The 27,931-nt window shown below is 42.8% G+C and overlaps 2 protein-coding genes across 2 annotated transcripts; both read right to left on the bottom strand.

The window, feature by feature from the left end:
* Nucleotides 1–848: 848 nt before the first annotated feature.
* Nucleotides 849–9,677, bottom strand: swap70a (switching B cell complex subunit SWAP70a). The gene is made up of 12 exons (XM_076737857.1): nucleotides 9,495–9,677; nucleotides 7,597–7,737; nucleotides 6,311–6,484; nucleotides 5,973–6,200; nucleotides 5,449–5,595; nucleotides 5,256–5,364; nucleotides 4,933–5,114; nucleotides 3,649–3,756; nucleotides 2,996–3,162; nucleotides 2,491–2,689; nucleotides 2,033–2,129; nucleotides 849–1,630 (listed from the first exon to the last, which is right to left on the bottom strand). The coding sequence occupies exons 1-12, from the start codon at nucleotides 9,588–9,590 to the stop codon at nucleotides 1,512–1,514; spliced, it is 1,767 nt and encodes a 588-aa protein (XP_076593972.1). The 5' UTR covers nucleotides 9,591–9,677; the 3' UTR covers nucleotides 849–1,511.
* A 2,064-nt stretch (nucleotides 9,678–11,741) lies between these two features.
* Nucleotides 11,742–27,278, bottom strand: ipo7 (importin 7). The gene is made up of 25 exons (XM_076728622.1): nucleotides 27,082–27,278; nucleotides 24,532–24,613; nucleotides 21,448–21,601; nucleotides 21,205–21,363; nucleotides 20,945–21,101; nucleotides 20,629–20,718; nucleotides 20,421–20,515; nucleotides 20,243–20,327; nucleotides 19,992–20,126; nucleotides 19,677–19,776; nucleotides 19,508–19,584; nucleotides 19,253–19,369; nucleotides 18,760–18,849; nucleotides 18,463–18,628; nucleotides 18,182–18,342; nucleotides 17,530–17,658; nucleotides 15,794–15,860; nucleotides 15,513–15,638; nucleotides 15,238–15,335; nucleotides 15,018–15,113; nucleotides 14,629–14,849; nucleotides 14,290–14,498; nucleotides 13,985–14,191; nucleotides 13,736–13,852; nucleotides 11,742–12,814 (listed from the first exon to the last, which is right to left on the bottom strand). Exons 1-25 carry the CDS (start codon nucleotides 27,163–27,165, stop codon nucleotides 12,717–12,719), a joined length of 3,120 nt encoding a protein of 1,039 aa, XP_076584737.1. The 5' UTR covers nucleotides 27,166–27,278; the 3' UTR covers nucleotides 11,742–12,716.
* Nucleotides 27,279–27,931: the final 653 nt, after the last annotated feature.

Raw genomic sequence — 27,931 nt, forward strand, 5'->3', positions numbered from 1 at the left:
GAAAATCCTGCACTGAGCTCATTTGAACTACTTTATATACTATTTGGTAGTTTAATCTACAGCAATGCATCATATTCTATAAGATCACCATAGGTTTGTAGCATCACTGTCCTGAGAGAAGCACATATCTCCAAACTTTTCACAAGAAAAACAGCCTGTTTCCGTCTGTGTGATGATGCGTTTTCCAGCTGATCCAGTACCTCAAGTTTATACTTAAGTGCAGTACTTGAGTGATTGTACTGATTCCACCACAGTCCAATACTGATTTTGACACCTCAACCCTGCTTAATCAGGTCAGCATCAGCACAGATCCCCTCCTGGATCATCTCTGACAGGTACCCGCAATGCTTTTTGAAACATCTGAAATGAACCATCAACCATCGTCCTGCTGCTTTAGAAAACGAAACTAAATAAATGTGACCTGCTTCTTAAGATTCCCATCCTCAGCAGGAACAAACAGGTTTGGGGCTGAATGCCACCGACATGATAGGAAAGCTGGAAGGTGTTCAGAGATGAACTAATCTGGACAACGTGGCTCCTCTCAGGGACACTGACACGCTGGTGAATGCTCCCAGCACCACCAGTCAAAAGGCTGAAGCTCCCATCATGACACATCTCAAATAAATTGTCCATGCAGGTATTTCTCGCATGCAAACAAGAGAAGACTGTGTTCATCGGTGTTTTGGGTTTTTGCTGCTGGAAGCTGCTACATGCGCTGCAGCACCGGCTCAGTTTGAGGACCCTGTTCATATGGTGACACCTGGTGGACGCTCTTCATCCTGAGGGGTGAGTCATGACGACAGCGAGGTCTAAAAACCCCCCAATAAAAGAAAGAAACAGGGAAGCTTGCTGCTTTCTTTAGACACATATTTGTCTTTATTTATAAAGTATGGACCTCTGAAATGAAACTACCCACATTGATATGAAATAGGTGGTGTTTTATGATGTTTTTAATCTTCTTAGTTATGACTAACAGACCCAATTCACTCAACTTCAGCTAAGAAACCGAGCTGGAGTTTAAAATGTCTCTACTGTTATACCCTGCTGGATATCAGTGAACAGCTCCTCATTTAGCCTAGTCTGCATTACAAAACGTTTATGTCAAAAAACATGAAAAAACTGCAAAGAAGTTAAATTAAACATGTAAAATCAGAAAGGGTGTACTACAAAAGAAAGAGTCCCACGTCACAAAATAAACTGAACTGTTGATAAAATCTTCACTTTCTTTTGATCTGGTGCTTTCACTCAATCTGATTTCAAGATTATTTTGTCGAACGACTTCTTTCACAGTCAAGGATGAACTGAATGTGAACTTTTGTTACGGCAGAAGCTGATGAAATGCAGTTAATCCCAGCTGCTCTTTTCAAAGAAACCACATCAGCAGCACTGTTGTCTGCTGTCTATCGTGAGGCTCAGTAAGTTCATGTTATCAAACCTCATCAGGCTTTGAAGTTTGGGCTCCGTCAGAGTCTTCCTCATCTCTCGTGTGATCCATCGGGCGTGGTGGGCGTTCACTGAGCCTCACCTCCCTGGTTCTTCCTCTCCTGCCACAACTTCTTCCTCAGCTCCAGCTCAGCGTCCGTGAATGAAGCCGGGCCCCAGTTAGTCATCATCTGAGGTCCTTTACTGCCTGATGGACCAGGTTAAAAGAGTAGAGTTGAAGTCTGCCAGTCAAGATCTTCCGCACCAAACCATCTGTTTAGGGATCTCGCTTTGTGCATGTCGAAATAAGAAAGGGCTGGTCCTGTCTACTGCTACCACAAAACTGAAGGAACACCAGCGAGGCCATAAATACAGCACACAAAGGCAGCCTTGTCCACATACTTTTGGCCATATGGTGTAACTTGCAGCAACTAAAGGTGTTTTTGCAAAAAAGGCCTTAATTGTAAGAATCTCACACAAACACACCAAGAAGCTGCATTTCCATGAAGTTAATGTGCAAAGTTCTTGAATGCTGGTCATAAGACACAATGTGTTATATCAATTAATGAATTAACCAGCAATCACTCATGAAGACAGTCAGCTTCCCTACCTGGCTGGATGAGACGCACCAGCCCCTCGTGTTTGGCCACCTTGTTCTTCCAAGTCTTCGTCTTGTTTGCCGCTCGCTCAAGCTTCCTCGACACCTCCTATACGAGACAAAGAGGAAGTGAGAGACAGAGACAGGAATCAGATCAAGGACACTTTGAGCAGACGTCAGCTGAGACGAGAGAAATGGGACGAAGGATGTTTTGACAGCAGGGGGAGCAGCTGCTGGTGAGACCAAACGTGAGTGATTGTTTCTGACTTGATGAGTAATGATGGTTTAAAGTAAATGTGATACAAACACACTTGTGTGGAGAAAAGATTAGTTTTCTTCAACTAAATGGAAAAAAAGATTACAACTATTTCTGATGCCAAGGGACATTTTCCACGCTCACAGCAGATTTCTAGATAAAGTCTGTGCCGGGGTTGTCGGATCAGTGTCGACCTCCAGATGTGCGAGCTGACCTCGTACTGCTCCAGAGCTCCGTGCCGCTCCTTCTCCAGTCGATCCAGCTGCAGCATGGCTGCCTGCAGGTCTCTCTCCTTCGCCAGCTGCTCGGCCGCCAGCTCCTGCTTCTCGGCCTCGGTCTGCGACAGCACCCTCTGCTGCTGCAGGTGCATCTGCTCCAGCTCTGCCCTCTTTGCTGCCTCCTCCTCCAGCAGCCTGCGATGGAAAACCCAGCAATGATGCTTAAACTCTCTTTCAGTTGTCTATTTTACCCACTTCACTCCTATGCAGCAAATGTCAAATAACGCACTAAACGCACCTTTTTAAGGGAACGTGCACAGAGCCTGATGAGTAAAACCTGATAACCACTGCTGTGACAGCTATTAGGTCTGACGGGGGTTTTAGGTTTAGTGGAGCCAGCGAATGCGAAGAAAGCCCGACCCTGCTGACCTCGCTTCATCGTGTACCCCCTGGTCTCCACATTACTGTGCCCGTATGTGCGTGTGCGTGTGTGTCTGACACCTGGCCTGCAGCTTGCGCATGGCCTCCTCATCCTGCTTGGCCTGCCTCTCGTCCTCTAAGGCCTCCTCCAGCCGGTGGTACATGTCCTCCAGTTCCCGGACGCGCTGCAGGTACTGCTCCAGTTCACTGGACTTCTGAGCCACCTGCTCCTCCATCTGCTGACGCACCTGAATGAGTCCACACACACACACACACACACACACACACACACACACACACACACACACACTGTATATAATGTTGCACATACTCACACACAAGGCAATTGAACCAATTTTAGCCTCATCTACATACCGCTTATATGTTTTGCATGCAATGATGGAATCTGATAATTTTTCTTATCTTCCAAAGGCTTTTACCTGTTCAGTCACTGAAGTGAGGCGATGATTAATCAGTCAGTGCACTTGACACTCAGACAAAAGGTGACTCAACATCATGGGATACATCATTTTAACTTTTTTTTAGCTTGTGTTTCCTGGAAGGACCGAGCCACAGACGGTGGTGACAAAACAAAAATAGAATAATATCTCGGTTTACGAGACTCATTTGTTTTCTTTCTGAACTTTTGGCGAGACCACATGTCACCACCACAGCCCACATGATCAGGACTATGGAGGCGGGCTGAGGGGTGCAGACTCAGGCACAGCGGTTACCATTTTCTCTCTCTCCAGGTCCAGTCTGTAGCGATCCTGCAGGTCGACCTCAGTCTTCATCCTCCTGTGCTCCTCTATCGCTGCTCTTGCCGCAGTCTCTTCCATTTTCTGTGAGGCACAAAAGAAGAAAGAGCCGAGTTTGACTGGAGGACTCATCAGGCCAGAAGACAAACTTAATAAAGAGCTGCAGGCTGGTCAAAGGGGGAGACTGCGGCTCAGGATGCATTTCTAGGTCGAATAATAGTGAAGAGGGACTTTTCTCTTTCTTTGTATCTCCTATATGATATTTTACTTTGTAACACCCGGTGAGTTTAGTCAAAGATCCAAACATTCAGAAATGAGTAATGGGGCTTAAAAGGATAAAGGCGTTTCTGACATTTGAACAAAAGCCATCTGGCAACATGAAAAGAGAAGTGAGAAGACAATTGTTTGCATAGCAGGCTTAAGTTCCTTTTTCAGTGCGAATGTTCTGCTGTATCATGTCTATTTTTTAAAATCAAATGGCCATTTAAGTTATTTTAAGACAAAATATGCAAAAGGGAAATGGACTGACAATCTTTACATTTCTTACTGGAAACTGAGTTATATCAACCTTTAGGTCATTGATAAGAGAGATCAGTGCTCTGACACATCTGCAGGATTATGTTAAACATCAGAAGAAGACAAGAAATGCTGTTTTCTACAATGGAAAAGAAAAAGAAAAAGGCCAAAACTCTCCATGAGATCTGTGTGTGTGTGTGTGTGTTTTGTCATTTAGAGCCAAGATTTACAAAATTACCCCCAAACCCATTTAACCTATTATAGCTTCACATTTGTACATAGAATAAAGAACGTCTCTCACTCATATTCAGCTTTGTTTAGTGCTTTTCATCATGACATCGACATGTGTATATTATAAAGCTGCTTTGCATTAAGTGCTACGTTTACATCATATCCAGCTTTTCAGACTGTATCAGAGTGATTGAACTCCATCCATGTCCAGAGTTGTTGTGTTAGACTGCACTGTATCTAAAACAATTACAAAAAAGTACATTTAGGTCACTGATCGGTCCTGTGAGGGGATTTCAATCATCAGACCCACAGCTGGACTGATGTTATTGTGCTTATCCATTGTTACAACATCTTTGCTCTGACTTACTCTGACTTTATGGGATATTTTTCTGCTCATTGACTTTGTTGTTTTTTATCCAGCAGTGTCTTCACTTCTATAAGTGCTTCCAGTAAAACCGTAAAAGGCTCTCAACTCGTGTCTAACTGTTCGTCCAGCTGTTCGTGGAGCAGTACCTTCCTCATAGACTCCAGCTGCCTCTGTTTGCTCTCATTGGCCACCTGGAGCTGCTTCATCCTCTCTTCCAGGTCCTCCTCCTCCGTCTGCTGCCTCTGCCGGAGCTCCCTGCGCCTCAGCCGGGCCTCGCGGTGCGGAGACGGCAGCCCCAACCTGAGCAGCTGGATGCACGTTTGAATAGCTGCCACGAGATGGAGCGAGAGGGGAATCACAGACTCAGCTACAGCCGCTACAATCTGACTAAAGACGCACTGTTGAGTCAGGAAGCATGATGTTTAAAAAATCTGCCAAAGATGAAGAAACCAGTGGAAAATGAAAGTACCTTGAATCCATTCCTGCTTTTTCTTTTTATCTGATGCGCTGATCTCAAAGCTTTTATCGGTGCACTTGATAATAAACAGGCATTTCTTTCCTTCTTTATCCGGCAGGGACTGCAGGAGAGAAATGGCGTTACTGTCAGTCACATGGTGCTAAATGTACAAAACCATGAGGGTTTACTAAAAATACATGTAAACCTCCACGCAGCAGTTTTGGTCCAGGATGATGTCCCCTCTCTTCTCCACCAGATCCTCACAGACGTAGTATGACAGCGAGTTGGGTTGAAGGACAAACCAGCGCTCGGTCCAGTTCTTCCTTATGTGGCCCTTTTTCATCATGTAGCCCTTCAGGACACAGTGTGGAGACAAACAAAGACTCAGAGTCACTATGCTGACATGATCGCTGTGATTTACATATTACACATAAGAAACTGCTTCTTCTCTTATCTAATTGCACATTATCTACTGAAAAACAAAAAATAGATTAAATGTTTTTTTCCCGTTGTGTTTAGCCCTGAGTGATGCCTGCTGGGTTGAGGCTGCCTGTACAGCACACGCAGTAACTGTAGATGAAAACTGAGGTGAAAGAAGTTCAATAAACACTCACTGCTGCTCGTAAAGCATGTTGCTGTGGTCAAACTGTAACTGTAAAAGTGTGCATGGACGGACAATTACGGGATACCTGTCCAAACAGTATATGTGAGGTCTATGTGCTGTCTCACCTGCTTTACCACATCCAGTATGAGTTCCTGGAAGACCTCGTTGATGCCCATGGACAGGGTATGGTGGTCCAGGCCCTTGCTGAAGTAACCCATCCCCAGCAGCTCAATCAGCTCCCAGGCAGTCAGGCAGTTCTTCTTTGTGTTCAGCTGCAGCTTGTAATCTGCAAACTTCTCCTCACTCTCTCCGCTCCCCATGGCCTCCGTCAGCTTTCTCAGGAAGTACTCAATCTAAGGAGACGGACAGACAAAAGAGCTTAAAAACATGTTTGCTTGAGGGGACAATTAGAAATGTTCCTCTTCTTTACCCCGCAGAAAACAACTGTGAGGATCTTCCTCACCTCTTCACTAATGATGACGAGTGGATAGTTGTCTTCTGACAGAAAGTTGAAAATGCACCAGACTTTGAAAGCATCATCATCTGAGATGAGTAGCTGTTGAGTGCCAATGTTTTTCTTGTAACACAGAGTCCAGCACATCTTGTTGAACTCCAGTATGTCAAACTCCTGCTGTACCTGGGAATGAAAATGCAGCATTCAGTCAGAGTCAAAGTCAAACTGGTCAGCACCAGTGAGCACAGTGTGTTTACAAATGCTAAGCCGGAGGACTGGTGTTTGTCTCCTTTCAAAACCTTGAGTCTGCAGGATGTGAGGTACAAACCTGATGTAATTAAAGGCCTCATTTTTATTCAAGTCAGAGCCCGCAGGAGGAAGGCAGGAAAACAGCTTCCAAGTGAAAATCAAGCAGTTTACTGACATGAGAGTCGGTGTTATAACACTTGAAGCGATGTGTTTACAATGTACGACACCGTGCTCACAAAGGTGCAGGCAAGAATCCCCCTTTTCCAAAGAGTGTATAAGGAGGCCGTCCACAAATCTACAAACTCAATACATTTAGTGCACTACCAACAAATACATTACAGGCAAATCACATCACTTCTCCGGGTGCAACAACGAACTGGTAACCATTTCCTCTGCTACGCACCAAACAAGGCCACGATTAGTCATCCTATGTGTCATACAGTCTCCAAGAGAGAAGTGTGTGTTGGTGTTTTTCTTCTGATTCTATTTTCATGAAACTGTCATGCTAGTTACCTTTTTCAGGCTTTAAGTCTTTAAAAAAAGCCTTTCCCTGTAATCAGTTTACTGCTAACCAAGGTAGCCATTCTGCTAGCTGGGTAAGGCTAATGTGCGGCTGATACAACATTTAAATTAACTTAATTCACTGCTGGGCCGCCTGTTGTGTATTTCCACTTTTCTTCTTGTGGACTGTGTGTTACTCTGATAATCCGTTTTTACAATATCTTTGGCGTAACTCTTGTTCCTGCAGCCTCACTGGTCACTATCACTGGTTTTGCGTGTCCAACGCTGTTTTCAGTTTCACAATCGCTTCCAGCGAAGACCTCAACTTCTGTCTTTAACCTTTACTGTAAGTGTGTTTAGACCACTGCATAGCTACATACAGAGTGAGAGCAGATGTTTACAAAAAAACTGATTTTTGTTATTGGTACTGAAAACCAGGTATCATTGGCAATAGAAAAAATGTCAAATGATGCCCAGCTCTAGTGTGCTGGATGGATTAAAAACATAAGACTCTCCTGCAGCTACTTCAGCACCTTTGTTCCCACCTTATCAAGAATAAACTTGTTGAGGTACGGCATGTAGCCCTGTTTGGACAGAGGGCCTTTATTATCATGTTTGAAATGTTCCTCAAGGGCCACGGGGTCGTGAGGGATCTTCATCACCGTGCACAGGTTGTGAGACAACACCTAGAAACACACAATGTGAATGTGAATGAGATACGACCATAACACATGAACACTGCAGGTCAGAGGTCATACACAGTATAAACTTCACGCATTAGACACGTTACGATACAGTTACACATCCCTGAAAAATGAACGTATGTGATTTGTTAAAGATGAGGCTCATGACCTCTTGGCCAGGTCGCCCTTGTGAAAGAGATCCTGATCTCAATGGGTTTTTATCTGGTTAAATAAAGGTTAAATAAATGATCAGTCTGAAGGTCTTCACATGCAAAACACAGTCACTGTTATTCACATGCATCACTGGCCAAGCGTTACTTCAGTTCTTGAGGGTGAATTTTCACCCCAGAGACTTAAGATTCTTTCCCCTGCTTTGTTCAGCTGCAATAATGAAGGATTACACCCAGAAGTGCTTCCTTTAACTGTACAGCACTGTAGCTGTACTTCACATCAACACGGAGAGACTGGATTCTAAGAAAACCCACATGTAAACAGTTTCCTCTGACAGTCTGAAGCGGAGTGGTAGATGGTGGACAGTTAGCTTTACACCAGCTATCACAGTGATATAAAGACCAGAAATACATCTCCAAAAATAGGGTCTTTTAGAGCTTTCCTGGCCACTCTGCAGTGCTGAGAGAGCATATGTGAGTGATGAAAAACCCTGCAGGATCCTTGAAGTCAGACTGTGTCTTTGTCAGGCTGGGCACATAGACATCAGAGCCAGCAGGCAAACAAACTCAGGCCCCGGCTGTCATAGAGCAAAACACCACGTCTTTCTGGCCTTTGCCTCGGTAAAATGCCCTGTAACACATTTTTTCATTTCTTTGACAACAACAGAAGCGGATTAAACATGCTTAAACATTCGGCTGTCTACGGTGAATGTTAATGTTCAAGGAAAACACAAACGAGCAGCAACACAAGTGAATGACTGGTGGATAAATGAGAGAATCTGACAAGTGCAGCACAACATATTGGCATCTCTGCAGCATGTAGTGAAATGTACATTATGTGGTGATGTCCTTTTGTACTGCAGGTAAAAGTACCAATACGACAATATAAACTTAGCCTACAAGTGAAAGTCCTGCGATCAAATTTTCAAGCAAAAATAAAGAGGTGTTATAAGTAAAATGCACTTAAAAGTATCAAATGTAGATGAATTAATTTTGTTGATTGGCTCTTTTTAAATAACTTACATTAACTTATATACTCACTTAAGTAAAAGTATGCAGGTATAATCAGCAAAATCTATTTAAAGTATCAGAAGTAAAAGTAGTCATTGTGCGGTAAAATGGTCCCTGTCAGTGTTTTACTATCACATGATGCTTCTGGATTAATATCACTGCTGCATATTCATCTTATTATGTTTGTAGTGTGGCTGTCCTGTGAGAACCACGCATCTCTCAAAATTCAACTTTTCATGAGCTCAGCAGATCAGCCCGTTTGCAGCTTTGTGATGCTGCATTTTCCAGCTGATCCAAGAGGCTTTTTAAACAGATGATTTAGACTGAGAGTCATTTTCCTCAGTGCGTAAAGGACCACTTCATCCTTCATCACCACATGAGGAGACACATGGTTTGCTCTGGACATGAAGAGTACAAACACAGTCAGTCGCCTGTCCATCAAAGAAGCCGTTCATTTGAAACGTCCACCGTTAACGCTACACACGCACGTTACAGCCGGGATTTAAAGTAACGGGTCATGACGTAAAAACACACAGACACACAGACACACACACACACACACACACCCAGGAAACGCACCTTTAACTGAGATTTGGAAACTTTTCCACGTTGATCCACGTCCAGCGCTGTGAATGCGTGCCATATGGATTTCAAAAGCTCCTCTCGAAGCCACATATTGTCTCTCAGCGGCAGCAGAAGGAGGTCTGTCCGTCCGTCTGTCTATTTGTGAGTCAGGTTTTGGTCTGTGTGGTTTTAACACAGTGGAGATGTTGGTCGCAGCTGTGTGATGAAGTGTGATGACAGCGCCACGTGACGTTCAGTTCATGTACTTTCATCATCTGAAGGCAGTTCACTGTGAGTAAGTATTCAGAGCCTTTACTTCAGTAAAAGTACTATTACCTCACTATCAAAACGCGTGTACAATTACAGGTCCTGCATTGAAAAGGGCAAGAAGTACTTATACCATGTACCAATATGTATCATTAGGTTATTATTACGGACGCATTCACGTAAATCAGGATTCTTAAGTTGGCGCTAATCTTCACTGTTTAGCATTCAAAAAATGATTATTTGCATTATAAATTGATCTGCCGATTATTATCTGCATTCATCAATACATTATTTGGTTTGTAAAAGTTCTGAAAATAGTCCAACCAACAGTCCAAACCTTTACGTTATTAACAATTCATTCAAATCAAAGAAATGAAAGGCAGCAAATCTTCACATCTGAGACTCTTGAAGCATGAAATGACCTTAAGATGCCGAAACAGCTGCTAACTTGGACATACTGTGAGGTATTTTTACCTTAACTAAAGGTCAGATTTTGTTTTGTGTGCATATATCCAGCGGTGGAAAGTAGCTGTGTACAATTACTCAAGTACCAGCCTTAAGTACAATTTAAAGTACTTGTACTTTACTCCATTTCCTGCTCCTTTATGCTTCTACTCCAACACAATTCAGATGCAGATTAGTACTTTTTACTTCGCTACATGTACTTGACAACTTAAGTTACTTTGCAGATTTTGTTCGACAATACATCAACAAATAAATCATGATTTAATACCATAGATTCAAACTTTATTAATCCACGACGGGAAACTCACAATCTACCCAGCAGACAAACTACATCACGTGGTTAAACCACCTTAACCAGCTTCAGTATTATAGTGATGAAAACATGAATGCTTTGGTACTTTTGTTATATTTTGATGCTAATACTCTTGTACTTTTACTTAAGTAAAAATTTAAATGCACGACTTTTACTTGTAACAAGCCTGTGGTACTGCTGCTTTCTCAAGTACAAGATCTGAGTACTTCTTCCACCTCTGCATAATCTGTCAAGTCACGAGTAACTAAAGACGTCTGATAAGTCCCTCAGAAATGTCGTGGAGTAGAAGTAGAGTGGCATGACAAGAAAAGACTGGAGTACAAGTACCTCAAACGTGTACTGAAGCACTGAAGTAAATGTACTTATTTACATTCCACCTGTGCTACATGCTAACTGCCAGCAGGGTGTACTGTGTATTTGGCTGAATTGACCATTTAAACTTCCATTTAACTCCTGACAGGGTTTAATTTTGACGTGCAGGAAACTGAATTTGATCCTTAATCAGCCCAAGTCAAACACTTTGGGAGCCAGATTGAAGTCACACAGGGGCCCAGAGCAAACATGAGCCGGCAGGCCTCCATTAACCTGTTCCTCCCATTCTCCAGGTAATGTATACAAGCGGTCTGTGCTCCAACACTAGATCTGCTGTGTGGCAACGTGATCAAACCATTACCTGAGAAACACACAGATTATAAGACCAAAAAGGAAAGAATGAAGGCCTTAAAGTGATACTTGACAGCCGTGAACTTACATCCCACTTTAAGGCCCCATGTCAGCTGACAGTGTTTGGTAATGGACCTTTTGAGCTGTCAGGGCATGAAAAGTACATGTGCTGCTGATGACATTAACAGTGGCTCCATTTTACTCAAGCGTCCAAGCTAGGCCAACATGGACAATACCAGGACCTTGACACACGTATGTGGAATAAATTAGGCCTGTGTCTTTATGTTAAACGCCTCTCCAGCTTTGATTTGGGCCTTAGTCAAACTGCTCTATGCTGCAGTGTTTGCTGTATCCCAGCTGGACAACTCACTGGGGTGCTTATCTGACCAGTGACTGAATATTGCTCCCAAGCTGCCAAAGCTTGTCGTCAGGCGTGTACAAATCCAACACATTGTCACAATCCATCACCTGGAAAAAGTGAAGCTCATTCACTGAACACTTAGAAATCAATAAAGCGGGAGAAGAGGTGCGCCTGCATAAGGAAACACTCGAGGTCATGACTTCCCTTAGCTTTTTTAATATGTTGTTGTATATATAGATGGTTCATCCATACACCAACCAAAAGCTTGAGACCTTCACGACAAGTCCAATTGTACATGCTTCAATGATGTATTCAATTGTACTTTCAGTGCTCAAAAACACATGTCCTGTAGCCATACGGAACACCAAGAGCATTCTCTTTTTTCCTGAAATGAATGTTTCCAAGTTGCCCACCGATCCACTCTGTATCCAGATGCGTGACAACCAGCCATTACATAAGTCGCTTGCAAAGTAACAAAGTTACAGCTGTTTTCATTTTAAATAGTCTTCAATTTAAAAAATTTGCAGTCTGATACAGAAGGCTAGGAGACCTGAACAATATGAAAGTGCTAGTCATTAATTTACAGAGATCAGGCATCACATAGTGCTATGAAGTATCCAATATGCTACATATGAATACAGCTGTTAACACCTTACAAATGCCTCTGTTTTTTTCAAGGCTACTTGAAAAATCAATAACCTTGGCTTGTGTGTGCATAAACATGAGGGTTTGCTTATGCAGAAAATAACGCAGATATCACCACTACCAGAGGTATAATCATAATACGGCCGTTTCGCCACAACAGTGATAATGAAATATTTAGTCCCATTATCAATTTGTAACTGTTAATCCCCCAATTTTGTTTAAGTGGGAAAAAAACCGAAAGAGTTGCCGTCGGGGTATCCCCTCCACACTGGGCTCCAGAAGACAACGTTGTTCAGAGCTTCTTCTCTTGCATCGTGCTCAAGTTCTTGGTTTGTTTTCCCCAGCCATTGGTTGCATTTTGGTTGCTTTCCCACATCTTCTGGTGCTATTTCCCATTTGACAGATTGAAGAATGACTGAGAAGAACCAGTTCTTGAACCACTACTTAAGGGAACAACACAAGCTTTTTTTTTTTTCACTTCACTACAATCAGTCACAGAGTAATAAAAAGTAGAACGGATGACTCAATTCATTCCTGGAGCAGTGCCTCCAAAGTTGAAAGTAGATGGCACCACTGGCGCTGTGAACTTGTACCCGCCGTGTTTCTCGATCATCTTGGATTCTGTAATTAGATGATAAGCAACAGTGCTTAGAAGTCACACATTAACTTGTTTCCTGAAGGTTTACTGTTGCTCACTGTTCATTTACTACACAGATGGTGGTAGACCACACCCTAAAGGTTGGTCACCTTAACCGTCAGGAAGTCCAAGATAAATTTAATGTTGTCTTTGGAGAATAAAGCTTTTAAATGTTTTTTTTTTTATTTTTCCCTGCATCATCATCTAAAGAATGACTCAGGACGTAGGTGCTTAATTTTAAGACGAGGCAGAGTGTGTAAAACCTCTTACCTTAACTGGAAACAAGGTATTCCCAACACACATTCCTCTCTAGTTTTGTTCTTCACCCCTCACACTACAAAACATCCACACCACACCTGATTCTGGCAGAGCCTATTCTACTGCCAACCAGTGTGATCAACGCTTTTTGGGGTATTTTATTCATTTATTATTCAAGGAAAACAGGAAATGAAGGGAGAGAAAGATGGGAGACCACATGCAGCGAAAAAACAGTTCCCAGTAAGTCCTTAAACCACCACTTTGATTCACAAGCACCAGGAGCCATGCAGGCACAGAGCTCCACAGTATACTGACATTTTACTATCAAACTAGGATCATAAAATACAATTTTTTCTTTTATGAGGCGAGAAATGTGATTTTTGAAATCATCCCAGACTCCTGTTTTTCTGGCAAAAAAAAAAAAAGGCACAACAGCGGCAGATTTCAGTGTGCACTGTTGTGTCATTAAGCAGAGGCTATGAGTACTTAAGTTTTTTTTAATTCCAAGCAAATGTATGGATGAAAAGCATCATAAACAGTATGAGTGTACAATCAAAGCATGTAAAAAAAACTGCTTTATTGACAGACTGAAGTGCTGCATCAGCACTGCATTAGAATGTCGGGGTAGGGTCTCAGCTGGTGCTCACCATGTGCTGCCCGTCTCTGGTCTGCAAGTGTGCCAATGTCCTGAAGGTGTTTGCCCTGTTCCTCATCGAGGGCCTGTGTTAGTGCCTGGTACCATGCTGGGTCACGGGTCTGGATATCTGCATCACAGTAAAGTCAGATTAAAGTCACTGACTGACGTACAACATGGACACAATGTGTTACTGAACCAGTTCATTTTGATTTGCAGGAGAAATAAACACAAGCTCTCCATCATCAGCTCGTCATCTTACTCTGTAGTATGGCTTTGAAGATCTGATACTCGTCCACTAAGTTGTCCTCGTCATCTACAGCTGTAGTGTAGCCCTCAAGTGCCGTCTCCTCAGCATCGTCCTCCTCCCAGTCTTCATCATCTCCGTCCTCTCCCGCCTGCTTCGCCAGCATCTCCAGGTACTCCTGGCCCTCCTCGTCGATGTCGTCCTCGTCACTGCCCAGCTCAGCTACATTCATCCAAAGAGGTGAGGAAACACCTTTCAACATCATGTAACACACAGCTTGGCCAATGCAGCACAGAGTACAACAAACACTTGTGCATTACCGTTGTCGTCCTCGTCTTCCCCGTCTTCATCGTCGTCATCATCGTCGTTCTCATGCTCTGCTCGACAGGCATACGCCCTCTTGAGGCCGTTGAACAGTAGGATGGCTGCGGGAAGAAGCTGTCCAGCCACCTGGTTGACAGCCTGGGGCCTGTGCTCAAGGTCAATGAGAGCACAAAGTCCGAGAATGCACATCTTCCTGTCGTGGAGGCTGTGGGGGGTAAAAAAAAAAAAAAAAAAAGTTGGTCAGAACCAGGCTCAAGTCATTCATTCTGTGATTTAGCAGTCAGGACGAGGTACACTGTCGTGGTAATCTGCTGAGATACTCATGAAACTCTTACCCAAGGAAGCAGTCGACATCTTTGAGCCACTGGGTTATGAAGTGGTTAGTGATGGGCTCCGTGTTGTTTGGAAAGCGTAGATTCTCTAAAGTGTTGAGGAGAAGAGGGGGGCTGTAGTAAAGTGCAGCGATGGCCACCTGCAGACACATAGTCCGCAGCTCGCTGGTCTTCACCTCCCGTGTCAAACGCTCCAATGCAGCAGCCACAAACAAGGGCACCACCTGCAACAACAGCAAGTTCATCTTCAATCAAGCATAGTGTATACCACCTTAAAATTAGATGAATTATTTTAAATCCAGGAGTGAATGAATCCTGTAGATGTGCTTCCCTCTACTATCCTTCCTCTTCATCTTGCCAGTTTGAGGTTTAATCGGATTTGTGATACTGACCTGGTCAATGCCACGACCTTTGCACTGCAGAATGATCACCTCCAGTAGCTTGGCTGCATGGCACTCTGGGTCCTCTCCTGGATCACCTGTCAGGACCTGTGTGGGGTGGCACGGTCAGGTAAACCTCCCAAATCACGGAGCAGGAACAGACAGACAACATGCAGGAGGAATGTGGGACTACAGTCTCTCACAACAAGCATGATCAGCTGCACCATTTTACCTTCTTGCACATGCTATAGATGATCTCCAGGTATTTGGTGTCAGATAGCAGAGTATCTGTGTCGACTGTGACGTAGTTGTGAAGAAGAGGCATCATATCTGAAACAGACACATTTCATTTTCACACAGCTGAATTTACAGCAAAACAAATGCCCACTTTTTCTCTCTGTGCTCAGGATATTGGCTGTTAGAGTGGTTTTAAATCTTTGTAGCTCACAGAAACCAACGAAGCATTCTAACATGAATCCAAGCACCGGTTCTCAGTCAAACACCTACCTGTGAAGTAGTCAAATCCATCCTGCTGGAAGACTTCATATACCAGTGGAAGGAGCTGCCACATCTGTGGTGACACCTGCTGGCAGGTCAGGCTGTGAGCCAAGGACAGGATCTCCTCATAGAACTCTGGAAAAAAGAAAAACAAATGGGAAAAAAGGAGAGAGGAAGGTGAGTACTGAAAGTACAGGTCTGTTTATTATCAATAGGTCATCTCTTAGGCTTAACAGACAGACAACATGCAGGAGGGATGTGGACATACAGGAAAGATCAGACCTGCTTACCCAGTACATGTTGCTGCAGCACAGTGCCAATCACCTGCAGGCAGATGCCTTCCAGCTGCTGGGTAATCTGAAACAACACAATGGTTCAAGGCAATGAGGATTTAATCAACAGAATAAAATCTGGAAGAAATCTGTAACTTTTGTATTTTACTCAGCACTTATCTGGAGTTCTATCATTGAAGGAGGTCACACAAAACAGTTTTAGAGCAGTTATAATATTTTTGTTGACCAGTTTTTGTATTTTTTATCCGTTTTCTTTTAAAGCTGCAGTAGGTAGCTTGTATAAAAGAAATTTTTTGTCATATTTGCTAAAACGGTCCCTATGCCCAGACAGCAGTACATGAAACATGTAATCTGTGAACAAAAAAACAAAACAGCTACTGCTCCTACTGTGGTTTGCAAGAATCCACCGCGCCCAACACAAAACAACCAATCAGAGCCAGAGGAGCGTCTGAGGGAGTGTCTGACATCTGTCAATCACTACTCACACACGCTGCGAACCACCCCCTCCCTCCACTCATGCTGCTGGCTGCCGCTCAGTCAAACAGCTCTGTGAGCGGCGTCAGGAGGCGAGTGAAAGCTATGGCGGAGCAACAGCCACCCGCAGAGAGAAACTGCCCAAACCGCCGCTGCCAACAACAGCATGTACGGCTAAGACAACAAACAACCAGAAAGCTAATATGGTGATTGTTACAGTAACACTCCACAGCGCATATGGTATATTAGCAACTAAGATGTAGCGGCTGGGTAGAGTTAGCTTGTTTCAGATGCTATGGCTAACGTTACTGATTGTCACGGCAGACGCCGCAGGGAGGAGGGGCTTGGAGGCAGGGTATGAGTGCAGTGACGTGGAACTTGTGTTGGTTCAAATTATCAGGCTAAGTCTGCTCTCTTCTCCATCTTACCTACTGCAGCTTTAAGACCTGATGGTTTATGACCCGGTTTATTTTGCTGCCTATGTGAAGCACATTGTAATGCAGTTTTGAAAAGTGCTCTATAAATAAAGATCATAACAATCATAACCAAATTGAACTGAATGCCTCAGTATATACTAAAAAAGAGAAATTTGAATGCAAAAGGAAAAATCCAGGTTTTAAAACAGGCTGCCTATTATTTGTGCCCACTATACTGACCAAACAGCGTGATGTGTGGACCGAACAATGATTTTAGTGAATGAGTAAATGAATATTTTGAGTCAAATTATTTAGAAACAACAAGGATAAGCACCTCTTCATCGCTGTTTTTCCCTTGTACCTGATGACTCAGTCCTGAAATGTCACTTGTCCTATCTAGACCAACTGAACAGGTCGCGTTTCACCGGTCAAATAAAAATAATTCCAGTTCTTTGTAGAGGTGACGTAAACCGAGGATTGCTGAAACATAAACTACTGAACTGTTATGCAATCGAAAAATCCTCGGTGTAAAAGCAACGCCTGGTCAAATCCAACGGCTTCTTGGCTTGGAGCACCAGCAGTCCTATGTTTCGGCAGACATGGTGGCAGCGTGCCCCTGCACTATTTCTAGCGTCTGCCTCAGCCTCTGAGTCATTTTGAACGCGGTGAGAACAGAGCGTGTTCCCAGGAGTTGGTGGGTGGCTGAAGTGTGTTGGCAGGAACGCTACAGCAGACCAGAGCTGCTTCTGCACATGAAGTGGCACGGAGATGAGTGATCAGCCAGGAGTGTGCGAGTGTGCGTGTGTGCGTGTGTGCAGCATGCTTAGTGGCTACACTGCTAACCTCTTTGTGGTCCTCCACCACACTTAACAATGTGTCAATGGTGTTGAGGATGCCCATAGCCGTCACGGCCTTGTCATCCCCTCCCTCCTCATCAGGTCCCGTCTGAATCACCTGGTTGAACGTCATAGCCTGTCAAAAAGAGAACAAAGAGGCCGTTATGATTGTGCCTGTGGACTTAATGTATTCATACATTTCACCGCCAGGCTGGAAGTCGGATTTCTTTTCGCCACGTCATTAAATACAAGAAAGAGGTAAAAAGCAACTATATCTGATGGCTGCTTCCTCTTAAAAGCAATATAGAGATTCGTCCAAACTACAGCTATACTTGTAAAGAGTACAGACTGCAAGTTTGTACAAACTTCTGATGGCTAAAGAGAAGGGAAGCAAATGTTTTCTGGCAATTTGGTGACAAAATTTTCATTCTGGTACCTTATCTTGGATATGAAGCTGCCATTTTTGGGTAAAATCAGACCATCGTTTCTTTTTTGGATTACTCTGAGTGACTTATCTTGGCTGCCCGCGCTGCATCTCAGTGAAGCCTAGCAGTACAGATCTTTTTTGAATTCTACGACTTTTACACATTGGAGTTTCATTTACAGCACAGAGATGTTGTGAAATATTACCATGTTACCTCTCTACTGATTGTACTTACCAAATGCTGTGTCATCTCCACCGCAATTGGAGTGACCTCCTCGCTGTATTCACAGATCATTTTCTGTATGACATTGGTGAGGTCATCATTCTCCGTCTCCCTGACGATGTGTAGGAGTGCCTGCATCACTGGCCGGATGAAGGGGGTGATGTATTCTTTGGCTAAAGAACACAACACACAATTTAGACACTCAACGAAAACTACTAAACGACACGAAAGAACCCCCCAAAAACATTAAGTGCAGTCAGTGAAACACGAGCTGCACGACGTCACTCGCTCACCCTTCTCCTGGTTGCTGATAAGAACCTGCAGGGCAATGGCAGCCTCCACCTTAACTGGCATCTCATTATCATTGATAAGACAAAGGCGGGTCAGCTCAAGAGCCGTCTGCAGGTTCTGGTCACTTTTGAACTTCACCTCACAGAAGTAATGCAGCACCCAGCAGGCCTGTGCGAAGACAGGTGGAGGAAATGTGGCAGAACTCATTAAATGACAAGCTTGTGTTAACTCAAAGTCACTTTATTCAGCGGTGTAAACACATGAGTCTTAGCCCTGCCTGTTCTGAAATGATCACTTACTCTGGCTCTCATGTAGCCCAGTTCACTGCGGAACAGGGGGAAGACGTGATTCTGCAGCATGAACTCCATCTGGTCCTTGTAAATTTTTTTCTGTGGAGACAAAGGAATGAAAACCGTCAGTTAAGCCAAGTTTAACTAATTAATCTATAGCTTGTTAAATACTTTCTAGAAAGAGGCTAAATTGTTCACAATGACTCAACAGTATCAGTGCTTGAATATTTGGACCAAACATATGACAAATTAAAAAAAGATCATCTCTTCAGAGGACAGATTTTACAACTGAATGCTCATGAGGGCAGCCATGGTAAAAAACAGAAGATGCGATGAAAATCCCATTTGCTGCACCATGTTAGAAAAATGTTTAAGACCTGTTCTGCTCTGAATGGAATCACAAGGCTTTTTCTGTTGTTGTTGTTGTTGTTTTTTAAATCTGTGTGCAGAAAACAGAATTGGTCAGAGAAGTAGGCAAACAAGCCAAGTGAGAGCTATTAACCTTCAGCAAGATTTCAGCCAAAGAGCCAATCATGTGGAGGGCACCGTCCTTTTTCCTGGGGTCAGAGGCGGGATCAGTGAGATTCTGGTAGCAGAAGCCCATCGTCTTTTGCAGAACCTGAACAGAGCAAGAACAACATACTGGATTAGGCCTTATTAAATATGAGTTGCAGGCACAGAGGCATGATCTGTTTTAGTTTTCCATTAGGGGAAAATAAGATTCAAAGAAATAAACGACTAAATTGTTTGAACTCACTTCTTTCCTCTTGTTGCAGGCAGTGAACAGAAGTGTCTGGGCTGCTGTTGTTGGCGAGATGAAGTCCTCGAACACGTCTGAAGGGGACAACCAAGGTCAAATACAGGGTTAGTTATCACTGATGCGTGGGATTCCTTTTACAGTATAGGCACCGACTTTTGACGCTCACCGAACTTCATGCGGATGTACTCGTATGGATCCTCCTGCCACAGTTCCTCATCACTGTCTGTGTAACACATGAGGGGGAAAACCACATCCTGAATGATGCCCTGAAAAACAAGATGACAAGTCACAATCAGGGAGGGGGGAACTGTTTTTCGCAAAGTATCGTTTCTTTCATCTGTTGGCTGAACTCATGCTGTTCGGGAGTGCTGTAGCTTAATGCATTGAACAGTGACTATCGGTCCATCGTTTCACCTTGTTACTTGCCATATACTACAGTGCTGTGAAACGCTTACTGGATGTTCACGTGTTGCATTTATACCTGGATGTGTGGTTTGAGGTTCCTCCATGTCAGAGCATGTGCTATGCCCTGGTTGATGTAGTTGAGCGTCTGCTGGAGTACTCTGGGAGCCACGTATTGCTTTTCCTTGTACTGGTATAAGACTTTCAGCAGCACCTAGTAGACAAATGTACAAAGAAATTCCTCATGTTTGTTGAGTTGCACTCCAGTCAACGCACCGTTCAGTCTCACTGAGGAACTGCTGCTGACATAACACCTTGTAAAGTTCTTACCTGCTGGGCAGGAACTGCATATTCCTTGAGGAAAAGTTCAGCAAACTCTGTGTACTCTTTGGTTGTGTTTCCTGGGCTTCCATATCTGAAAAGATGGTTTAATGTAGTGAATGTTATTGTGAAACATATCTGTAGGATTTATTTATCAAATTAAGGGAGCAATTATTGGATTTTTTACCTCTCAAACAGCCGGGCCAAGATGTGAAGGGCCCACTTCTTACACTTCCACCATGGCAGCTCGGGCCGCTCATCCTCATCTATCTGCATCGTCTCCTGCACAGACCATGCACCAAATTAAACACTCAGCTTGTGGAGAAATTAAATGTGCACATGTGTCAGGAGTGATTGGCAGTAGTATGCAATATGCATTTATCTTGTCTCCTTACCGGAGGCACATCTCTGTCCACTACGGTCTTCAGGATCTCCATCCATTCTGTCAGGTTCTGTCTGTTGATGAGTTCCAGGGGCAGGTTGTACTGTGGAGACAAACAAGAAAGTTAGTTTTTTTTCTTACTCTAATTAGAGCAGATGTTTAGCTCAATAAAAAAAGGTAAAAAGTTTTGAAAATATAATGAAGGTTACCACTATTTTGTCCTTTTTTTTAAAAAAGGAAAGAAAATGGCAACAAACTGAATCTATCCAAAACCAACGAGAGAAAGAAGACCCTGGTTAACAAGCGGATGTTAGGTGCTGTGACATTACCTGGAAGAGGGCATAGAGGATTTTGAAGATCTGTTTCTGTATGAGGACAGAGTCACTGGAGTGGTCAGGGAGCAGCTGGATGAAGCGTTCTTTCAACATGGGCATGAAGATGTGCATGGCAGCCACCAAAGGTTGACGCTCTTCTGGTTTCTTATATCTGTTTCACACACAGGTTTCACATCAGCCACACGAGCACAAAGTTAACCCCATGTCATGTGTTATAACACAAGACAAAATGGAGACTGAGAACTCTGACTTACTCATAGTTTTTGACAAGCTGGTAAAGGCAGAGCAAGATGCCCAACCATCCTGCACTGTTGTCTGACTGCAAATAGAAACCAATCTTGTCCACGATGGTTGTCCACTTGCCGGGGTAGTCATGCTTGATCATGTGGTGGATACATGTTGTCAACTGGACCCTGACAAGTTCAAAAGGGCAGTTATAGATTGAGAGGAGCTTTCCAAATCACCCGCTCTACTCAGCCAGCAGGCCGTGTGGTTACCTGATGCGCTCGGGGGAGTGGATGATGGCCTCCACTATGTTGTCTCGAATGAACTGCCTGTCCTCCTCGGGGATGTTATTGACAGACGTCTCTGTGGCTGAACCGTCTCCATCACTCCAGTGCTGAGTTATCATGTTCTTAAGGTAAATCACACCTAGAGAGAGAAAAAAAACCAAAAACCTTCAGCGTTTTTTCCCCACATCACCAACCCCTATTGTTTAATCAAATAGCTTATCAATGAAACCATCAAGCTATACAAGGTGGAGCAAGTCACATGACCGAGCACACAGCCATGGAACTGTCGTGTGAGGTGCACCTCAGCTAAAAGCAAATCAGGGCTTCAGTTGATTTGTTTGCACGATTAAAAAACGTGTACATTTAAATTAGTTTGAGATGCTAAACTAGAAAATGTTGTGATCCAGATACCTAAATGCATCAGTGAATATTGTTTTATTTCTGTATTAATTATATTTGAAGTTTGCAAAATCATCCTAATAATCCTCTGGCCAAGAAAAAAGGACCTGATACTTCACTGCATAATCAGAGACATTCAGCCCTAAGCCCCCAAATTTGCTTTATAGAGTGTTTCAAAGTCACTAAACTACTATGCATGGTTATTAAATTAATTCAGTTGGTGTACAGCCTCATGTAACTCCCAAATGTGCTCCTATTATATTGACTGGGTTTACATCATGACGGCTGTGTACGACACAGTAAATTCAGAACCAGCGAAAGCCTAAGCCGCAGGAATCAATTCTTCCATCTGCAGTTCAGTAGTTTTGAATGTGGCACATGGGTGTCAGCTGGGTTCACATCTACAATGTGGGGCCCCACTCTGAGTTCTGTGGCTCGCAGGGGGAGAGGCATCTGAGGGCGCGGAGGAGCGAGGCCTGGGAGGCAGACATCAGACTGCTGACACAAATGTCTACACCACTGGCGAGGCAATCATAATCCAGCCTATCAATGCTGACGGAGCATAAACCCCCTTCCCCCTCCGCCTGTAAGCACCAAACTCCACATCAAGCCAGTAAGAATCCGTAATATCAATTAGATTCATGGACGGGACCTAAATTGCTTCTTGAAAATGTCTAGCCGAATGAAATGGCTGCCATCTTAATAAATGATTGCAAACACACCACATACATACCAACCAAGCCTCACAATTTCTTTCTGTATGTCAACTTCAGTAAACTGTGGCTCTGGTCCAAAAACAGGAATATCTTAAATTTGCGGCAACTGAGGCAGTTGTGGATTAACCATCTAAAATTACTTCAGTGTCTTTTTAAAATCACATACTCTGCTGGGCCAACAAAATTACACAACCAATGAGCTCAAGTATGCAACCACTTGTGGGGTTTTGTTAAACCACAAAAATCAACAGCGAGCACTCGAATCTATTCATAAAGTTCAGATAATCGTACATTAAAAATTAAAAATAAGATTGGCACCACCAAGGAGGTACAGCTATGATGATTTTTCAAAGTGAAGCTTCTTCCTGCAACCACACAAATACAGCAGAGGTGAAAGGAATTTCAGTTGTGGTCCTCAAAGCATAAATGACATGACATTGAAAAACTCCTCAGCAACGTGCCAACAATTGTTGACAGCAGTCATTTTTCAATGCTTTGACCACCACACACAAAATTTCCTTTTCCTTTATATGATTGGCAGCAGAAATCTGAGAAGCAGAGATTTCAAAAACTCATCACATACTGAAACACGCTGCCAATACTGATTGAAATACAACTCAAACCCACATTCAATCATGCTGTCCAGAGACAGTCTGTTAGGAAACAAATTTTACTGCATTTTATCAAAATCCAGTCACTGAAATTGATGAAATAACTGTCGACCAAATAAAATGATCATAAAAGAAGCAAAAAGACTGTTTCTAGACCAAAAAAAAAGACAGCATTATGTTGGGCTGCCTACCAACATCGAGCCAGACGGGAACTAAATGAATAAGAATCCGACCGGCCCAAGTGCCAATACAACAAATTAAGACGATGTACGTTTGTAATCAGCCTCACTTGTGACAGCTTCTGTGCCGTCTGGAGGAGCTGTTCCTCCGCTCCTCTGCTCTAAACACTGTCAGACATTTTTCCTACAGCTGGAAAAGTAATTTATTGCACTAAAGCACAGCCCTATAACATCTTAATTCGCTAGTACAGCTAGGAATACTTGGGAGGTGGAAACACAATGATTCAGACACTATCTGTTCACTTTCTCCAACGACTTAGTTCAAGATTTTAACTTTGAACATTGATTTTTTCCCCACCACTGACACCTTCCTCAGAGTGCAGCATTGGACTAAAGCAAAACAAGCTATATTTAACCAACTCCACGTGTCCACTGCACTTCAGCGTGGCACTTAAACTTCACAAAAACACTAGTGTGAATCATGTATTATCACTAAATTATCTTTTTGAAACTATTATATAAGTGAACTATTAAACTTGGGATCATGGAGAATATCGAGTCTGTTTCTCATAGAATGCAATCTGACAAAATTGGAGTAGGATAGAGCGGTAACAGTGCCAGAGTGTTTCGGTAACCTTATATGGCTCCGGTTGATACAAATGGGGGGAAAAAAAGCATGGACTGTGTGTCCTAAGATTTCTTTAAAACACTACTCATGAAGACACAAAACAGCAACACTGAAAATAGAAAAAAGACAACTTAAGGTCTTATCCAAAAAGGCAGAAAATACACTTACCACTTTAATTTAACACAATGATAAATGTGTTAAAGTGTTAACAAACCTGTGTATTTGCTTTTGGACTGTTTTGGAGAACAGCTTTTACTTTCCATGTTTATTTTTTCCTACCCACAGGTTTTACCAGCACACATCCAGCACTCGAACCTGTTTGTGTTAAATCTCCACCTCAGCTTTTAAATTCATCCGTCACCCATCTCTGAGTGTACAAATCAGTTGACTGCAAAGTCCTTAGGCAAACGGCAGACAGCAATTCTCTCAGAGAGAAGACATTAATGTGTGCAGACCTGATTTTATGTTCTAACTTTAGAAAACATCATCTTTTGCCAACATTAGAACCATTTTCACATGTTAAAGTTTAGACTCACCTGCTTGCCTGACAGGCAGATCCAGCTGATCAGACATGGTGACACGCAGCAGAGTGGACACAAAGTTTACCTGGGTGTGACCCTGGAAATCAGAATTTAAACAAAAAAAAAGAGCTGAATGTAAACCAGATACACACTGAAACATCTGAAATCTCAAATTTTTCATGCCATTTTGTATGAAGAAGTTTGTTGCGTGAAACCATGAAGGGTTGTATTTTTGACATGGCAAGTTGAGTACACAATATGTTTGCCATTCAGGTGCTTTAAGTCAGAGAAACTGATGCTAAGCGACTGATGATAAAAACAGATGTTGCACTGTTGCCTTTTTAAAACTGTAGTATAATTTTGTGCTTTGCTGGATTTTTGCATCATGTTTACAAAACAAAGAAGGGCTCAACCATTTTTAAAATATCGGCTTACGTCACAACTCCTGAAAAGCTGTCAGAAAAGTACAAGTGTAGTGTGATATGACATCAGTGAATTGCTCAAATCAACTATTCCCATAAACACAGATGCTCACATTAACCAGCTGCGACCCACAACAGCGCAGGTCTTTTAGGTCAATACCACGGGATTACAAATTCAAGTCAATGCTCTGATCTGAAACAATTAAGTGGTGAAGTGACTAAAGTCAGGTTACAGCCCATATGTCTCTAGGTCACTGCCTCCTCCACAACATCTGTATCAGGATGGTCGTTGAACTAGTACTGAAAAATTATGGGGATGACTGATATCGTGTAGCAGATGTTTACATCTGGCTGGTCAGTCAGTAGTAACTATAGGGCTGATTCCAGACACCATGCGGGTATGCAGAGTTCCAACAACAACAGTATTTCTATATGTGCTTTCAACCACAATGCAGCTCTGATGTGAACATATATTTGTAAAAGCTCATGTAATATATTAAAGCATTTTGTAAATCCTTAGTCAATTCTTATCGGGCAATTGTCCATGAGAATCAGAGTCAGAGTTTATGACTAAGCAAAGCACTGTATTTAGAAACTATGCACTCCAGCAGGTTTCCTCCATCCTCCTCCAGAAGACATGAGTTTCTGTTCTGAACACAACTCAAAAATGTCCAAGCAGCTATGTAAGAACACTGTCCCAGATTTAAAAAATAAAATAAAATGATATAAAATAATAAATAAATAAAGCCTCTTGCACCAGCAAAAATCTACTGGGGCAGAAAACAATGAGCACATTAACCACCACTTGAGTATAAAAAAGAAAATACATAGCTCATGGTAACTTACTGTTTTCCATTCCATCTCATTTTAACAGTCAGTGACTTACAGGGGCAGAGATGCACAAACATGGTGGAGCTCAATCGCTGCATTATGACTAGACTGTCCAATGCCAGTTGTCTCACACAGACAAACTCGGCATCAAAACAACTGAAGGCCTCATCTCTGCATGCATTTAACAACACAGGAAATCAACCTGAATCAGTGAGCTTCAAACATGATCTGGAAGAAATTATTTGGAATCATTCCTTGAAGGTTTCACGTAGGACAGTGTCCATTTATTTCTCTAAGACAGAATCAAGAACCATCAAACTACATGGCCTCACGTTAGAACGTAAGTCAAATACATTCTGTTCAGTATCAGTCTTAGCCATTAAATCTCTTTCTGACACCTAATTTCCACAGCTTATATTATTTAGCTGGGAGAAAACAAAAAGGTTGCTCACACAAAGTTTAGTGAGAAGCCACACCGTTGAGGGGAGACAAGACAACTTCTTAAACCATAGAGTTCGACTGCTGCCTCCACCACCGCTGCTAAGTCAGTTACCGTTAGCTCACATGAAACTCGGCTAACGGAAAACTCAATTTTATGATATATTTACGAAGAAGCATTAAAGTCACCGGTCGTATATCAGATGTGATTACAGCAAACAACCGCTGGAGAGCTGTCTGTTGTAAATCTTATTCAGTTGTTACAGAATGTCATTACTTCAGGGTTTGTCACAGTGACACGTGAGCAGCAGCTATGTAGCAGAGCAACGGCAGCTCATCCAACAAGTAGCAAACTTAGCTAGCTGATGTAAGATACACGGCTAGGAATCAGTGTCCCGCTATTTCATACGCAAACTAGCATATGCTCCACATTCACTGAGCGTCACTCGTCGTCTAACACACCAGCCTTGTTATTCTTGTGTCGTGTCAACTCTGAAATGAGTCAAAACCGAGCCGAAACTGTGTGTGACGAGCTAACAATTAGGACGTTAACGGTTAGCTTGTTTAGCATTAGCGACACAGCTGGCTCAAGATGAAGCTAACGTTGACGTTGGTTACTGGCACGAGTGTGTCATCGAAAAAGAACAACGCCACTCAAATCATGCCGTTGGCTCTTACGGTACATTTGTGATAAGAGTGAGTTTGTGTGAATTACTACTCTTGCCGAACGCTGGGATTTAAGTCTTGATCTCAAGGTAACGGTAGCACAGCCCAGTCTGCGTGAAAGCACCATCTTGATGTTGTGAACGGCCGAGGCCCGATCCGAGACCGCGCCACAACCTCATCACAATTAATGGCTAATCTAAACTTTTACCTCGTTCAGCTGTCTCTCCGCGGCCTCCCGCAGATTGGGGTCCATCGTTCCCCGAAGGGCCTCGACCAAAGACTCGGGATCCATTATTAAAACTCTGTTTACGGCTCGGATTTTAATATTTCAGAGGTCTATCAATTCCCAGTCACTGCGCACATGGACGCACGGCTCTCCGGTTACCCGGCGCGAAAGGAAGCAGTGAATGAAGTACCCGGATAGATCAGCGCCAAATTTGTGCAACACGAACATCCGGTGGTGACAGCTGCCTTATGGGAGTTATAGTTTCCAGTATTACTTTCGTAGAACCCACTCGTGTGATGTACAGTGATTCAAAGAGATAGGGAAGGTGACCCCCCTACTGGTTACTTTCACTCCAGAAAAGATAATAATAATTTTGGCTTTTTTCATTTTCAGTCTTCAATTAATCAAGGGCTTATTTTAGACATTTTACGTGTATTCACACAAGAGCAGTAACTGAGGACTTTCAGTTGTATATGATAAACTGGTATTTTGTGTGTTTCTCATCTGATTAGAATCAAAAATATAGAACTTGTTACAAACATTACTGACATAAATTCATCTTCAGCTATATTAGAAAATATTACAGATTATAATAATTGTTATGTCTACCAATTTGTAGACCTCTGACCTCTGTCACCATTGAGCAACTGAGGATCACTTTTGTTAAATATTATCCTTTTTGGTGGATCAATTGTTGAATAATGCATCATAAAAAAATAAAAATAAAATAAAATAATGATAATTACGGAAGGCACGTTATGGCATATCTATTATAAAAGGATCAAAATGTTCCAAGCAAACCTCTCATAAATGTAGGAACTATAAACTTTAA

Source organism: Chaetodon auriga, chromosome 1 (genome assembly GCF_051107435.1).
Source record: "Chaetodon auriga isolate fChaAug3 chromosome 1, fChaAug3.hap1, whole genome shotgun sequence".
Classification (NCBI taxonomy): Eukaryota; Metazoa; Chordata; class Actinopteri; order Chaetodontiformes; family Chaetodontidae; genus Chaetodon; species Chaetodon auriga.